We start from the raw sequence: 16610 nt of genomic DNA, 5'->3' as shown, positions 1-16610 counted from the left end.
AGTAGATTTCTCTTTAGCATTATTCACTGCTGCAGTGAATTACGTTTTCCATTTTTAGAGACCTATTAGATTTCTTAATATTGTTTAGGTCTACTCTGTGATATTTGTAATTAGTTTGTGTGTATTAGATCAGTATGGTAAATAACATTGGGCATAGAAGCATAGCATTTGGTGTCAAAGCTGGAAGATGGAAGTATAGGTGTGTATTTGCAGTAGAAGTTCACCTGATTTGGTTCTGCCCTAAGGCTGAACTTCTGCATTTGTCTTCCAGAGGAAGAACTCACACATTTATACTAGGCATTGATTATAGAGATGTGGGTGGGTTAATTCCCCAACTCCAGGGGTCTCATCACAGAAACAAGCTTATGACCATATTCATCTGGCAAAGGTGTTAGATGGTTCTGTATGGAATAACTAAAGAATGTCAACATCAAACTTTGAAATTTTTGAAACCATCTAAGATATTTCTAAGAGAAAGACAAATAAATTTGGAATATGCTTTGGGGGTAAAATTAATTCATGAGTCTTTTACAAATATGATTTTATTCTTAGATTTCTGAAATTGGTTTTTATAGCTTGTATTTCTTACTTTTAGATGCCAACACTATTTGTGGAGTCAGTTTTGGAAGTACATGGTAAATTTGTTCAGTTAATCAACACGGTTTTGAATGGTGACCAGCATTTTATGAGTGCGTTAGATAAGGTAATTTTTTAATACACAAATACTGTTTATGTCAAAGTTTTATTTATTTTATGCCTAGACTTTATGAAATTATTAATAAAATAAGTGAGTTATAGTAAGCTAGTATCTTTTTTTTTTTTTTTTTGCCAGTCCTGGGCTTGAGCTCAGGGCCTGAGCCCTGTCCTTGGACTTTCTCAAGGCTAGCACTCTACCACTTGAGCCTCAGCACCATTTCCGGCTTTTGTCTTTGTATGTGGTACCAAGGAATCGAACACGGGTCTTCGTGCATGCTAGGCAAGCACTTTAACCACTAGGCCAAACTCCCAGCCCCATAAGCTAGTATCTTTAAAATGCATGCATAATTTTAATATCCTTAGTACTTCTTTTTTGAAAAATTGTAACATTGAGGCTATATTCAGTAGTACTTGAAAGATAAATGTTTGACAAACTTGAAGAATCTTGATGTTCTACATAAAAAATGTACTTGTGGGAAGTGGGGCTGTGGCTCAAGAGGTAGAGCAGTATCCTTGAGCTGAAGAGCTCAGGGGCAGAGCCCAGGCCCAGAGTTCAAGTCCCACGACCCACAAAAATAAAAAAATTAAAAAAAAAAATTACTTGCAAGGTTCAGCATTGAGTTGTAAAGAATTATATGGGAATATGTTATATAATTATCATTAGGAAATACAGGTAGATGAATCTACTACCACTAAGATGTATTATATGAGGTGGTGTGTTAGATTTCCATGCACATAACACAACTGTGGTATCAGGTTTTCGTCTGTGATCTTTTGGGCCTGTAGCTGGAGAATGTGGTAGAGGGAGACTGTTCTTTTCTTGGTCTGGGGAAACAGAAGGGTGGGGAAAGGGAGAAAAAGACAGAATAACCGGGGTAACAATGCTTCCAGGCCACAGCCCCCGCCCCACAACGTGATCTAACTTCTCCCAATGTGTCACAGGTTGGCAGTCCAAACCTGCAATACCTGTCTTTGGGCGCACTTGAGATCCAAAGCATATGAGCTGGTAATTTGGGACACACAAATTACAGCACTTCCACTTTTCCTCATACCTAATTATTGCCTTGTTTTCTTTTTAGGCCCTTACATCAGTTGTAAATTATAGAGAGCCCAAGTCAGTTTGCAAAGCCCCAGAACTGGTAAGTGATGGATGCTTAAAAAACAATCTTTGGAGCTCAGTGTTGGTGGCCCAAGTCTTTTATCGTTGTTACTCAGGAGACTGAGATCTGAGGATCACAGTTCAAAGGCAAGCTAGACTGGAAAGTCTTACCCCTAACTCGCTACCAAAAAAAAAATTTGGAAGTGAAGCTGTGGTTCAAGTGGTAGAATGCTAGCCTTAAGCAGAGAAGCTCAAGGACAGCACTCAGGCCCAAGAACACACATACACACACACAAAATAATTTTTTAAAAGAGAATTACCTATATCTTATATAAGTTGGCATTTATGTAAGGAATGCAATAGACATGTACTTAAGAAATAAAGTATGTCGGGGCCAGGAGTTTGGCCTAATGGTAGAGTGCTTGCCTCGAATGCACAAAGACCAGGGTTAGATTCCTTGGTACCAGATGTATAGAAAAAAGCCGGAAGTGGTGCTGTGGTTCAAGTGATAGAGCTCTAGCGTTGAGAAAATCCAAGGACAGTTCTCAAGCCCTTAGCTCAAGCCCAGGACTGGCAAAAAAAAAAAAAAAAAAAAGGTATGTCTTCTTTGAAATAATTTATGTTTCCTTTCATAGTAATTTTGTTGCATTTGAAATCTAAAGGAAGACTTCCAATTTAGTAACTTTTGAAGGAAATTTGTTTATAAGGTTGATATATTTTCAAGTGTAATTGGCCACCATCAAACTTATAGAGCCTGTTCTGTCTGTTCTGTCTTATACATAACTGTAATCCCAGCACTTGTGAGGCTGGGTCAGTCTTGAGGCTTAAACTCAGGGCCTGTGCACTGTCCCTGAGCTACTTTTGCTCAAGGATAATACTCCACCACTTCACCCACAATGCCTCTTTTGGCCTTTTTTGTTTCTGTGATACGGAGGAATCAACCCCAGAGCTTCATGCTTGCTAGGCAAAGACTACCACTAAGCCACATTCCCAGCCCCTGATTACGAATTTGCCATCAGCCTGGACTACATAGTGAAATCCTGCCTCAAAATATATTGCTTAAAGCAACATTTTATTGGTCAGGATTTTTTTTAAACTGTTTCTAGTAGTTTTTGCTATTTAAAAAATTTACCTTGTCATGTATATTTCATGATGGTATGTGTATTTTATGATGCTACAATTTTTCCCCCCATTCGTGGGGCTTGAACTCTGGGCCTGGGTGCTGTCCCTGAGCTCTTCAGCTCAAGGCTACTTTGCTACCCCTTGAGCTACAGCCCCACTTCCCCTTTTCTAGTCATTAATTGGAGATAAAAGTGTCATGCACATTAATGCCCAGGCTGGCTTTGAACCGAGAGCCTCAGATCTCAGCTTCCTGAGTAGCTAGGATTACAGGCATGAACCACCGTGCCTGGCTTGATGCTACAATTTTTGAAACAGATTAGGATAGCAAACCTCATCTTACTGATTTTACTTTGTATTGTTCCCACTTTTGCCTTCTTGGAAGTATGATGTGTCTAATTGGGTTGTATATAAGATTTATTATCAATTTCTATTTCAGCTTGCTAAATACTGTGACAATTTGCTAAAGAAGTCAGCAAAAGGGATGACTGAGAATGAAGTAGAAGACAAACTCACAAGCTTCATTACTGTTTTCAAATATATTGATGATAAAGATGTTTTCCAAAAGGTGAGCTCTGAAAAGTTTTGAATTACTTTTATTTTTGAAATTATAAAAAGAAGTAATCCTTTAAAATGCTTTTTCATACAGTTCTATGCAAGAATGTTGGCAAAACGTTTAATTCATGGGTTATCAATGTCTATGGATTCTGAAGAAGCCATGATCAATAAATTAAAGGTAATATAAACCTTTGTCTTGAAATTATCCCACCAACACATAAATGTCTTCCCTGCTGTATGGTATAGAATAATGGGAATAAATTCATTAGGAGGGACAGGTCAAATGTGTTATAGTTTGTATAGGGAATTATGTCAGTACTATAGGAGATTGTTTCTGGGAGCATGGCTCAAGTGGTAGAGCACCTGCCTAGCAAGTGCAGGGCCCTACATTCAAATCCCAGTGCTGGGAAGGGGGGAAAAGAAAAGAAAGGCCAGGTGTCTCCATATATACTGATGGAGGAAGATCTCCAAGATAATTGAAAATAGCTAACAATACTTATGAATGACTACACTTATAGTGTAGGTGAATTTGAGTTCATTCTATCTTATATACGAAGAGAAGTAAGCTATAGATGTAAACAAAAGCAGTAAAACAATAAATTCTTACTTGAAAATCTGCAAGTAATTTTCATGACCTTTGATTATGACACTAAAAGCCCAAGTGACAAAAGTAGATACTTTGAGCTTCATCAAAACTTGAACTTCTGGGTTGGAAGAACAGTGACACAGAAAATATTTGCCAATCACATGTCATAAAAGTGACTTGCATGCATAATATGTATGTGTAAAGCTAGCTACTCAGGAGGCTAAGATCTGAGGATCTCAGTTCAAAGCCAGCCCGAGCACTAAAATCTGTGAGACTCTTTTCTCCATTTAACCACTAGAAAACCGGAAGTGGCCTTGAGCTGAAGTGCTCAGGGACAACACCTAGGCCCAGAGTTCAAGCCCCATGACTGACAAAAAAAAAAAAGTGTGTGTGCCCCACACCTGGCAAAAAAAAAAAAATAACAGAAAAAGTATGTGTAAAACAGTAAATGACAAGAAATGGGTACTTCTCAAAAGGAGACATGCAAATGTTCCATCTGTTAAATTGACCACAAGTACAGCATTTCTTGTAGTTGATATTCTGTATAGCTGAGAGAAATATAGATGGTAAGAAATATTTTTGCAGTGTTTTAACAAGATGCATGAATTAAAAAAATCTTTTTTAGGTTTAGAGAGAAATCATTTTCCAAAAGGTCTAGTTAACAGCAACACACCCCCTGTTGACCAATAGGGGTGATTTTTTTCATTTAAATATATATTTCTAAAACATTTTAAAAATTGTGTTTTTACTTAAGTAGTTGTACAAAAGAGTTACCATAAGGGCTGGGAGTTTGGCCTAGTGGTAGAGTGCTTGCCTAGTCTGTACAAAGACCGGGTTCGATTCCTTGGTACCACATACAGAGAAAAAAGCTGGAAGTGGTGCTGTGGCTCAACTGGTGGAGAGCTAGCCTTGAGGAAAAAGCCCAAAGACAGTGTTCAGGCCCTGGGACTGCCCCCCCCTCAAAAAAAAAAGTTACCATTCAACAAATCAATTCATAAGTACAATGCATGTTGATCAATGTCCTCTTTGATCATTCTCTCTAAAACTTACTTTTTTTTCAGCAAGCCTGTGGTTATGAGTTTACCAGCAAGCTACATCGGATGTATACAGATATGAGTGTCAGTGCGGATCTAAACAATAAGTTCAACAACTTTATCAAAAACCAAGACACAGTAATAGATTTGGGAATTAGTTTTCAAATATATGTTCTACAGGTATGACATTTCCTTATGGACATTCACTATCACTAGTAAGGCAAAGAAAGAACAGATGGCATTGGATTTAGGGAGTAGGGTGGGATGCCATGGTTACCTGTTGTCCTAATGGGAAACTAGCAAGTCAAGGTAGTCCTGCTGTTTGAGTTTTTATCCACATTTTATAAACACTTGCTTTCAAGTTAATTGTTGTTCTATTTAAATTTTAACGTTTTTTTTCTTTTAGGCTGGCGCTTGGCCTCTTACTCAGGCTCCTTCATCTACGTTTGCAATTCCCCAGGAACTAGAAAAAAGTGTACAGATGGTAAGTTTGTAGGGAAAATACTCAAGCTATAAAATCATGTGTTTGGTTTTTGGGGTGCTTTTTTGGTTTGGTTGTGTTTTTTGGTGCAGAGCTCATTCACTATCATTGAGCTGTGCTACGGACCCAAGTAACTGCGTATTTTGTCATTTTCAATATTTTCCTCTAGGGCTACTACGATAGAAAAGGTTGGCCGCGGTGACTCACGCCTATAATCTAGCTACTCAAGAGACTGAGATCTGAGGATCGAGGTTCAAAGCCAGCCCGGGCATTAAAGTCTGTGATACTCTTATCTCCAGTTAACCACCAGAAAACTGGAAGTGGAGCTGTGGCTCAAGGGGTAGGGCAGTAGCCTTGAACTGAAGAGCTCAGGGACAACACCTAGGCCCAGAGTTAAAGTCTACAACTGACAAGAAAAAAGAAAAGCACAGTACAAGTTACAATATCTCTGTTCTTTAGTTCTTTACACACACTGTCCACACAATGCTAAGCTAGATCTCCAGGCCTCTTCCTGAGCAGGAAGAATATACATTATTGTAGTGACTAATAATAAAATAAAATGCTGAGGATGTGTTAGAGTTCTTTGTGAAAGGGTATGTATTCTTAGTAAATCTTTTTCTAAGCAGTTTTCTTTTCTTCTTGTTTACTTTTTGTGTTGCTAGCTTTAAACTTGGTATTTTAGGCTTGATAGATGGGTACTCTATGATTTGAGCCATATCCCTACACCATTGGCTCTGGTATTCTTTTGATCTCCACCCCCTCCCCCCACCATGCTCATACTGGGGCTTGAATTCAAGGGTATATTCATTATCTCTTTTGCTCACATCTGTACTCTACCACTTGAGCCACAGCTCCATTTCCAGCTCTTTGGTGATTAATTGGAGAAGGTCTCATGGTCCTAACTCGGCTGGCTTCAAACCTCAATCCTAAAATCTCAACTAGGGTTAGCCACCAGTGCTGATTTTTTTACTCCCTTCCCACCCCTCATCCCCTTTTTGTTTTGCCTGTCCTGGGACTTAAACTCAGGGTCTGGGCACTGTTCCTGAGCTGCTGCCACTCGAACCACACTCCATTTCCTGTCTTTTGGTAAATTTATTGGAGATAAGAGTCACAAGGACTTTCCTGCTTAGACTAGCTTTGAACTGCGGTTCTCAGATCTCAGCCTCCAGATTAGCTAGGATTATAGATGTTTAGCCACTTGTGCCCAGCTCTGGTCACTTTTTTATGCCAGCGCTGAGGCCTGAACTCAGGGCCTCTGGATTTTGACTGGCTTTTTTGGGGGGGTGGGTGGGGAGAGGAGTCAGTCATGCCGCTTGAACTCAGGGCCTGGTGCTGTCACTGAGCTCTTTTGCTTAATGCTAGCACTTTACCACTTTGAGCCACAGTTCTACTTCCAGTTTTATGGTGATAAATTGGAGATGAGTCTCCCGACTTTCCTGCTAGCTGACTTCAAACTCAGCTTCCTGAGTAGGATTACTGACAAGAGTTACTAGCACCCATCTGAATCTTGGCTTTCTTATTTATGGTTGACATGCTACCACTTGAACCATACCTTCAGTCTAGCATTTTGCTTATTAGTTGGAGATGATTCTCCAATTGACTCTACTGCCTGGGCTTGCAATGAACTAAGATTCTTTTGTTGTTGTTGGCTGTAGGGCTTGAACTAAGGGCCTGAGAGCTGTCCCTGACCGTTTTTGCTCAAGGCTAACACTCTTACCACTTTTAGCCAAAGTGCCACTTCTGGTTTGTTGGTGGTTAATTGGAGGTAAGAGTTTCCTGAACTTTCTAGACTGTGCTGGCATTTGAACTGGGATCCTCAGATGTCAGCCTCCTGAGTTGCTAGGATTATAGGCATGAGCCACCAGCTCTTGGCTTGAACCAAGATTTTCTAAGTTTCTGCCTCCTAAGTAGTTAGGAGGCATTGGCAACCAGCTTCCAGCTTAGCATCTTTATTTATTTTTATATTTTATTTTATTTTGCTAGTGCTGGGGCTTGAACATCGAGGCCTGAGCACTATCCTTGGGCTTTCTCAAGGCTAGAGCTCTACCACTTGAGCCTCAACACCACTTCTGGCTTTTTCTATGTGTGTGGTATTGAGGAATTGAACCCGGGTCTTTTTACATGCTAGGCAAGCACTCACCACTAGGCCAGGCTCCCAGCCCAGTGTCTATTTTAAAATGAGAAATTTAGCCAACTTGTATTACTTTTTAATACATGTTGATAATGAGATTATGAATGATAAAGTCTTACAACTTGGAAATAGCAAGTAAGTCCTCAATAATCCCGTTTGGAGCCCTGTAGCAAGCCAGTAATGGAGACTGGACGAAGTGACCTGTTGCCTTCAGTAACAGATCCAAGCTCATATTAACCAAAGCTTTTATTGTTTCCTGTAGGGAAGTATGTGCAGAAAGAAAGTAAGGAACAAATATACACGAGGTAGATAACCTCATCTCGGGGAACTAGAGCTAAACAGTAAACAGCTTATAATTTGCATATCCCTTAGGCTAGCCCTGGCTTCCAGGCAGTTGAGGGTCTATTAGGTATGGCTGTAATGGTAGAGCACCCTCTTAGAAAGTGTGAGGAATGAGTTTACTCCCTGGTCCTACAACTGACACTCCTGTGACATATCATGCATTAAATCCAGAGAAGAGGTTTAAATGATGCACATTTAGGAAAATGTTCAATTATTCATGATAATAGCAACCAAAAACATTATTTTTTGATCATAGGTACCACTTTGTAGGCAGCCACACATAGTAATGAACTTGTCACTTTGGCAAAGAGTTATATGTTAGAGCCGCTAGCTTTGAGATGAAGAGCTCAGGACAAGCACCCAGACCCAGAGTTCAAGCCCCCTGACTGACAAAAAGAAAGAAATAGTTCAAGAAGAAAAATTACCTGCAGCGTGTCTGTTTACCTTTGGGTCGGCAGTTAGCATCCTGGGCTCATGGGAAGCTTTGGGCTAAGCTTGTGACTTTAGGGTCGCTGGGGTCTATGTGTACACACCAGCACATCTAGCCTAGTCTACATATAATATTTGCAATTGACTTCAATGTGTATGTATAAATAATACCTCTGTAATCAAGGGGTTCCCACCCCAGGCGAGAAACATTAATGTTACTTTGTGAGGATTGCTGGTTGTTTTTAAACTGTTGTGCCAGTACACTTCAAAAAAAAATTGGGATACTACTCCTTATGATCTTGGTCCGGACTTCTTACCTGTAAATTGATAGTATATAGTAAAGGGGGTATCATGTCTTTTTTTAAACGTGAGCAACTTACCTTTGCATTTCTAGCATGCTGGTAACTAGGTAAGTTATACACGCTGAACACAATTTTCTCTTCTTTCTTTCTTTTTTTTGCAGTTTGAATTGTTTTATAGCCAGCATTTCAGTGGAAGGAAACTTACGTGGTTACATTATCTCTGTACAGGTAAAATATTTAATTATAGCTGATTTGATAGAAGTTATACTTGTGTTTATTTAGAAAGGTATTTCCTATAGCCTAACTATAGTTACAGTCTTACCTATCCACCTTTGATGACCACAGAAGCAATAAGTAATGACATTCAGTTACAGTGTTTTTCTTCAGTATATTTTATAACTGTGGTTTGTTTGGTTTTGGTTGATTATGGGGCTTGAATTTGGGGCCTGGACACTATCCCTGAGACTCTTTATGCTTATTGCTAGCTCTGTACCACTCGAGGCACAGTGCCACTTCCCATTTTTGAGTGGTTAATTGGAGATGAGTCTTATGGACTTTCCTACCCAAACTGGCTTTGAACCATGATCCTCAGATCTCAGCTTCCTGTGTAGCTAGGATTACAAGCTCAAGTCACCAGTGTTGGCAGCTATGTTGCTTGTAAAGAAAATGTTTTGAATCTTATGATGGCTGAAGGTAGTAAACCACTTTTCATTGACATTAAATAATTTGGAAGAGCTATTATTGCATCATAGAGTGACACAGTCATTGGGATTTTATTTGTCATATTGTAATGAACTGCATTAGTAAATACATTTTTCCAAGGAAGTTCCAACTTCACAGTTGACCAGATTATGACTAGGTTTTCTCAAATTGGTAATTTATGTTACTTTTTTTTCCCCCAGTAGTCCTGGGGCTTGAACTCAGGTCCCGGGCACTGACTGTCCTTGGACACTTTTTGCTCAAGGCTAGTACTCTGCCACTTGAGCCACAGTGCCATTTTCTGTGTATGTGGTACAGAGGAATTGAACCCAGGCCTTTGTGCATGCTAGGAGAGCACTCTACCACTACGCTTTGCTCCTGGCCTTTAAAATGTTATATTTTTCTTTTTTAACTAGATTGTGAAGTGCCATGGAAATAGGCAATGTTGGCAAAACAATGTTACAATAAAATACATTAGACATTTAAATAAATGTCCCTTTGCCTAGTTTTTAAGGTTTTTTTACCCTTTTTTTTTTTTTTTTCTGGTGCTGATCTTAGGGGCTTAAACTCAGAGCCTCAGTGCTGTCCGTGACCTTTTGTGTTTAAGCTAATTCTCTACCACTTGAGCTACAGCTCTACTTCCAGTTGTTTTGTTGCTTAATTGGACATAAAAGGGTTATAAGACTTTCCTACATAGGCTGGCTTTGAACCCTGTTTTCAGCCTCTTGAGTAGCTAGGATTACAAGCAGGAACCTTGGGTACCTGACTGCTTTTTGCCAAACTTCCAAAGGATTACTCGTTATCTTCTGTCTTAGCCTCCCAAGTGTTGAGAATGCAAGTGTGGGGGTTGGAGGGCAAGCTAGAGATATTTAGAGATGTTTAGAGAGTTGATGTTCTGTTGAATTACTTTGCTTGTATGCTTCCTGAATACTCTGTCTGACAGAATTTAAACTCTGATTATTCTTATTACTTCAACAATAATTACTGTGTCTCTTAAAGTAATTAAAATGACAGGCTCAACTTTTGATGTTTAAGTAGTTGTATGTAGCAAGAAGGACTTTATGTACATAGTTTTAGCTTATTGCACTAAGCATGTAACCTTGAGCAAGTTACTTCTGAGTCTGATTGCCCCATATTTATCTTTATAATAATCATTTACCAACAGAAAATTTTCTGTCTCAAAAAATTCTTGTCTCACCAAACTCTTGTCTCTGAGGAAGACAGACGAGTAAGTAGTAATAACAGCACAATGTTTTATTGTTTTATATGATAAGAGAAAGGCCCAACCTGCTCTAGGGTCACACACAATGGTTATAGCAAACAGTTCCAGAGGGGCCAGATGCTGGTGGTTTACCCCTGTACTCAGGAGCCTGAGATCTGAAACTCACTGCCAAAGTATCCTGGGCAAGAAAGTCCAGGGAACTTTTTAATCTCCAGTTATCTACTGAGAAGGCTGGAAATGGAGATTTGGATCAAGTGATAAAGCATTAACCTCGAGCACAAAAGCTCAGGGACAGTGCGACAAACACAAAAATAACAACCAAAAATACTCGAAACAAAACAGTACCAAGAAGGAAGGGCTTCTGGACAGTTAACTTCCAAACCATTTGCCAGGCAAACAGGACTTACAACAGGGAAGGAGGATGTGGAGTATGGATTAACAATGAATGGAAAGCTTTTCAGAAGTGAGTAGTCTACAATATCTGAGGTGCAGCTAGGGAGAAAAGACCTGAATTATGTCTGTACACTTCGGTTAGAATTATTCAGAGAGAAAAACGTGGTGAGAAATCCAAATACCCATTGAAGAGATCCATCCAGGGGGTATAGCATAAGCTCCCCCCACTCCCACCCCTTCTACCCCCTCCTGCCACACAGTACTCAGGTACATTGCTTTGAAAAGCCTAGGTCAAGTTGTCTAGTAGACTACCCATTGCTTGGATTAATCCTTTATCACTTTTTTTTTTAACTTGTGATGCCTTTGTTTTCTTTTTCCTGTACTTTATGTGCAGTAGATATTAAGTCCCAGGATTTGATTATGTATTCAGATCATGTTACTGGCAGTAATACTTCCTGGTGCTTGCTGCTGAGTTGGTGGATCACACCTGTAACCTTAGTTACTCAGGAGGCTGGAAAAGCTTACTAGACCCCATCTCCAACATAGTGAGCAAAAACGCAGGATGAAGGCCTAAATTAAGTGGTAGAGCACCAGCCTCGTAAGTATGACGCCCCTAAGTTCAAACCCTATATCAAGTCCCTCTCCTCCCCCCAGAGAATACTTTTGAATACTTTGTAGTGCTTCTGTACAGGTCATTGCATTGCCTATACAGGTATGTAAACGCAGATTGTCTAATGATGACACATTGTGAAGGTGGCTGTGGGCTTAAGTGCTTACCACCAGAAACCTGCATTTTTTTAATATATTTTTATTGTAATTAATAGAAGGGTTACATTATATTCACCAGATAGAAGGTGCATTAATTCACATACATTGATATCCTTTTTCATGTCTTGGTCCACATTTCCCTCCCCCCCACGCCCACCCCTCATCTTGTTTCCCTCCTTCCCTATCCAATTTCAAATAACCAAATACAAATATATCCAATATATCAGACAACAAAGTGAGATACTGTAACAATATGAGATAACCAAGGGACAGCAAAAGAGATGAGAGATAACATAGTACCTTAAGGACAACAATCACTCATTATATGGCTTTTGTTTCTATATCCTAGAGGTCCTTTCATTTAGTGTCATACTGTATGGCCTTATGTATCTAGGTTTTACTCTATTTCAAATCTCTGCTAGAAGAGTAACCAAGGTTTCTACTAATTATGACAAATGAAAGAAACCATTGAGCCTATGTTCCTTTGAGTCTGGCTTACTTCACTTAATAGGATTTTTTCTAAGTCTTTCCATTTCCTAACAAATGGGGCGATGTCATTCTTTCTGACAGCAGTGTAGAATTCCATTGTGTAAAAATACCACATCTTGTTGATCCAATCATCAACTGAGGGACATCTGGGTTGGTTCCATATCTTTGTTATGGTAAATAGTGCTGCAATGAAGATCGCTGTGCTAGTGGATTTAGTATGTCCTTGTTTCTGGACAATTGGGTAAATGCCAAGTAGTGGAATTGCTGGGTCATAGGGGAGCTCTATGTTTAGTCTTTTGAGGCACTGCCATACTGCTTTCCATAGTGGTTGAACGAGTTTGCCCTCCCACCAACAGTGTAGCAGTGATCCCTCCTGGCCACATCCCCTCCAGCATCTGTTGTTATTAGTTTTCTTGATCCTGGCCATTTTAACTGGAGTGAGGTGGAATCTTAGAGTTGTTTTGATTTGCATTTCTTTTATGGCCAGAGATGTCCAGCATTTCTTCATGTGTCTATAGGCCATTTTTCAGAAACCTGCATTTTAAAAGTCCTCTTTCCTTGTTTCAGTTAGAGAATGAGTTAGAGAATCTGTTAGAGAATCTGTTCCAGCAACAGGCTTACCCACTACGTCCTTGCCCGCCTCAGGGATTTTGCTACTGGTTGCAAATGGCAATGTTTTATCATTACTTAAACATTTATTAGGTGACGCATAATCTGTAAGAGTAGGGAGCTGACATGGGGAGTGCCTTGAAACTTGGCAAAAAAAAATAGACTAGATATTTGCATCTTAAACTATGGTCTGCTTACTTTATTTCATTTAAGTGGGAGAAGCACTTGCCACCTGTTGCGTGCGTGTGTGTGTGTGTGTGTGTGTGTGTGTGTGTGTGTGTGTGCGTGCGCGTGTGCGCACATGTAATAGGACTTGTCTGGTGGACATTTTCTGCTCACAGCTGGCACACTACCACTGGAGCCACACCTCCACTTGCAGCTTTTTGCTGGGCAATTAGAGACTCTACTCTCATGGATTTGCTGCCCTGCCCATCCTCCCTTCTTTTTTTTTTTTCTTCCCCCCAGTCCTGGGTATTGAACTCCGGGCCTCGGCTCTGTCCCTGCTCCAGGCTAGCACTGTACCCCTTGAACCATAGTGCCACTTCTGGCTATTTTGGGACAGTTTATTAGAGAGAAAAGTCTCATGTACTTTCCAGCCTTGGCTGACTTCTCACTGTGATCCTCATGTCTCAGCCTCCTGAGTAGCTAAGATTATAGGCGTGAGCCACCAGTGCACAGCTGTCTGCCCTGTCTTTAGTTGTTCAAAGAGGTTTCAATTCAGCATGTGAGTTTGAGTATAACACATCTTGATCGTTTTGATCATTGTCACCCATTCCTTTATTCTCTATCTCTTATTTTCCTTTTATGTCTTTTATCATTTGTAAAACTCTGTAGCAGATTAAGTTAGCATTCTGGTCATTTTTCCCTGTTAGTAATTAAGTGACTCATTCAAGTTTTGAGGTTTCCTAGCTGAGTGCTGATGAGCTGGAGGAACTCCCATTTATGATTCATGGTAATTGATTAACAAACGATATGAAAAGACACAATAGGAAATGAACTACTTTTTTCTATTTCAGGGCTGTCAAATGAATTTAATGGTAGACAAATGCCACTTTGGTCTGTTACTTGCATTGTGTCCTAACACTGTTTAGGTTCTATGGGAAAGAAAACCCATTTTGTGCCTAATGGATAGCAGTATATTTCCCAGGCATATCCTGGGGCATGTGGAGGTACCTAGGTGCTTGATGCTTAGTTATCCTTCTTTCCTACATGTGATTGAGTAGGCATTATAGAAACGTTAAAGTGAAATCTGTGTGTCTTGCTTCATATCACACTTTCCAAACTTGCAGCGATCAGTTTTAGGTACACTGTTCATTGGAGTTGGATATTTTAGTTATTGTATGTTAAACCCTCTATTTAACATGTGAATTCTGGGGATGTCTCTAAGTGTTCTAGATCATTCTGAAAAATGCTTCTAAGCATCATTTCATGAAAATTAGATACAGATGATAATAATAAAGTGGATGTAGGCATCTGTACAGTAATATTGTTAATTCACTTATATTCTTTAAGACCTTTAATTACATGATGAATAAATTTGGAAGTATTGATCCGCATTACTAATTATTCCAGAGCTCTACGAAGCTTCTAGGAGTCATTTCATGTAAAATACACCTTCTTTGAGTTCAAATAAAGAGTTAAAATCAAATCTTATGCTGGTTTAATTTATACTCCATTAAGTAATTCAGTGACACTGGCTGTGTGTGTGTGTGTATTGGTCATCAATAAACCACTTTATCCGTTAGGAAGTTCTCTGATTCAGTCTTTGATTTTTTTAAAATGCTAGTGCTGAGACTTGAACTCAGGGCCTGGGCACTACTGCTGTTTTTGCTCAACACCAGCTCTCTTTATTACTTGAGCCCCAGCTCCACTTTAGATTTATGTTGATTATTAGAGATTAGAGACCTACTAGCTTTACTGCTTGGGCTGGCTTTGAAGTTTGATCCTCAGATCTCAGCCTCCTGAGTAGGAGGGATTATAAGTGTGAGCTATTGGCACCCAGCTCTTTGATCTTTTTTACATGTCTTAGAGCCTGTACATATTTGCGATCCTGTTTGCCACAAGTTTTCCATGTGATAATGTCATGCAGCTTTTAAACCTGCTGTCCTGCTCCCAGAGTAATTTAAAGTCCAGAACATTTTCATACTTATTGAAAAAGGGACTGACATACTACTATTAAATGTTGGTAGAATTACAGTTTAGACAGAGCCACAGAAGCATTTTCCATTGTGTACCTCCCATATGCTTAAGATCTGCTTGAGCAGACCAGGAAGCAAAAGGGCTGCAAGGCAAAGTACCATCTCCCTTGTCTGACTTCTACCTGCCTAACTAAGCCTTAACATTTTTATTAGTGTTTTATTAGGGAGCATTGTTTTGGCCCACTAGCAAAGATATGATTGGTTAATTGTTCACTATATACTCAAAAATAGTAACATTCCTATATCCTACAACCCAAAACATCACCAAGCAACCTCATTGGTAGCAGGATTGGCTACAATAATTTAAGGCCTTCGTTCTCTCATTCAGGAAAAAAAAGGTTGAAATAACAGTTATATAATTTTGAAATATTTCTTTGAATAGATGGTTTACTGTCACTTTTTGATTTAAATTGTAGGTGAAGTTAAAATGAACTATTTGGGCAAACCATATGTTGCCATGGTTACAACTTACCAAATGGCAGTTCTTCTTGCCTTTAACAACAGTGAGACTGTCAGCTATAAAGAGCTTCAGGACAGCACGCAGATGAATGAAAAGGAGCTGACCAAAACAATCAAATCATTACTAGATGTGAAAATGATTAACCATGACTCTGAAAAGGTATGTGGCATTTTCCCCAAGGAATTAAGCATCATCAATAGAAAAGTTATTTCATAGACTCTTTTCAGTTGTCCTTTGTGCTTTGGGAAGTGCGTGAAGCTGGAGCTTCTGGAATCAAAGCCTCCATGGGTACCTGTGTGCGCTTCCTGGTTTCATTTATTTGTCCTGCACTGGGACCGCTAACTGAAAATATGTAAAAGAATTGCCACCCGAAGATTCTGAGGATTTTAAACCAGCCTCTCTTTCTACCCCTGTTTTTCCTCCATATATGTAGTCACTTTAATTTCAGGATTCTAAGTTGTTAATGACAGCCTACATGTGTGTACATATCTCTCATGTGGGGCTCCACGTCAAATACTCTCAATCTTAATGTTTGGTCCTAGTTAATTACCATGTAGTTGTTGCTGTTGATCTTGGGACTTGAACTCTGGGCCTGGGTGCTGAGAATCTCGCAGACTTTTGTGCCTGGGCTGGCTTTGAACCTTGGTCTTTAGATCTCAGCCTCCTGAGTAGCTAGGATTACAGGTATGAGCCATCAATGCCTGGTGCCATGTATTTTTAATAGCCCTCACCAGTATAAACCAATTTTGTATTTCTTTTGTTCTTCTTTTTCTTTCTTTTTTTGTTTAATTAGCAAGTTGTTGTTGTATGTTCCACTTATTTAAGTGGTTGAAAAAACAAACATGCGATGGATAATTTCAAATTACTGTGCTTATAGAAAAGATCCATGAGTCCTGGAGTGTGGCCTAGTGGTAGAGTGCATGCACAAAGCCCTGAGTTTGATTCCCTAGTACCACATACACTGAAAAAGCCAGAAATGGTGCTGTGGCTCAAGT

The 16610-nt window shown here is 39.5% G+C and overlaps 1 protein-coding gene across 2 annotated transcripts in view; it reads left to right on the top strand.

The window, feature by feature from the left end:
- The window catches only part of Cul2 (cullin 2), an 81668-nt gene that overhangs the window by 57104 nt on the left and 7954 nt on the right, over window positions 1-16610 (top strand). For both annotated transcript variants that reach the window (XM_090319132.1, XM_090319133.1), the window contains exons 11-18: window positions 596-703; window positions 1776-1835; window positions 3354-3482; window positions 3564-3650; window positions 5120-5272; window positions 5499-5576; window positions 8939-9005; window positions 15572-15774. In XM_090319132.1, the coding sequence (XP_090175258.1) occupies window positions 596-703; window positions 1776-1835; window positions 3354-3482; window positions 3564-3650; window positions 5120-5272; window positions 5499-5576; window positions 8939-9005; window positions 15572-15774 (885 nt within the window). The remainder of the gene's footprint in view (window positions 1-595; window positions 704-1775; window positions 1836-3353; window positions 3483-3563; window positions 3651-5119; window positions 5273-5498; window positions 5577-8938; window positions 9006-15571; window positions 15775-16610) is intronic.

The sequence above is a fragment of the Megascapheus bottae genome, chromosome 26, assembly GCF_031878675.1.
Source record: "Megascapheus bottae isolate mThoBot1 chromosome 26, mThoBot2.hap1, whole genome shotgun sequence".
NCBI lineage: Eukaryota > Metazoa > Chordata > Mammalia > Rodentia > Geomyidae > Megascapheus > Megascapheus bottae.
This window is presented reverse-complemented; position numbering and strand designations above follow the sequence as displayed.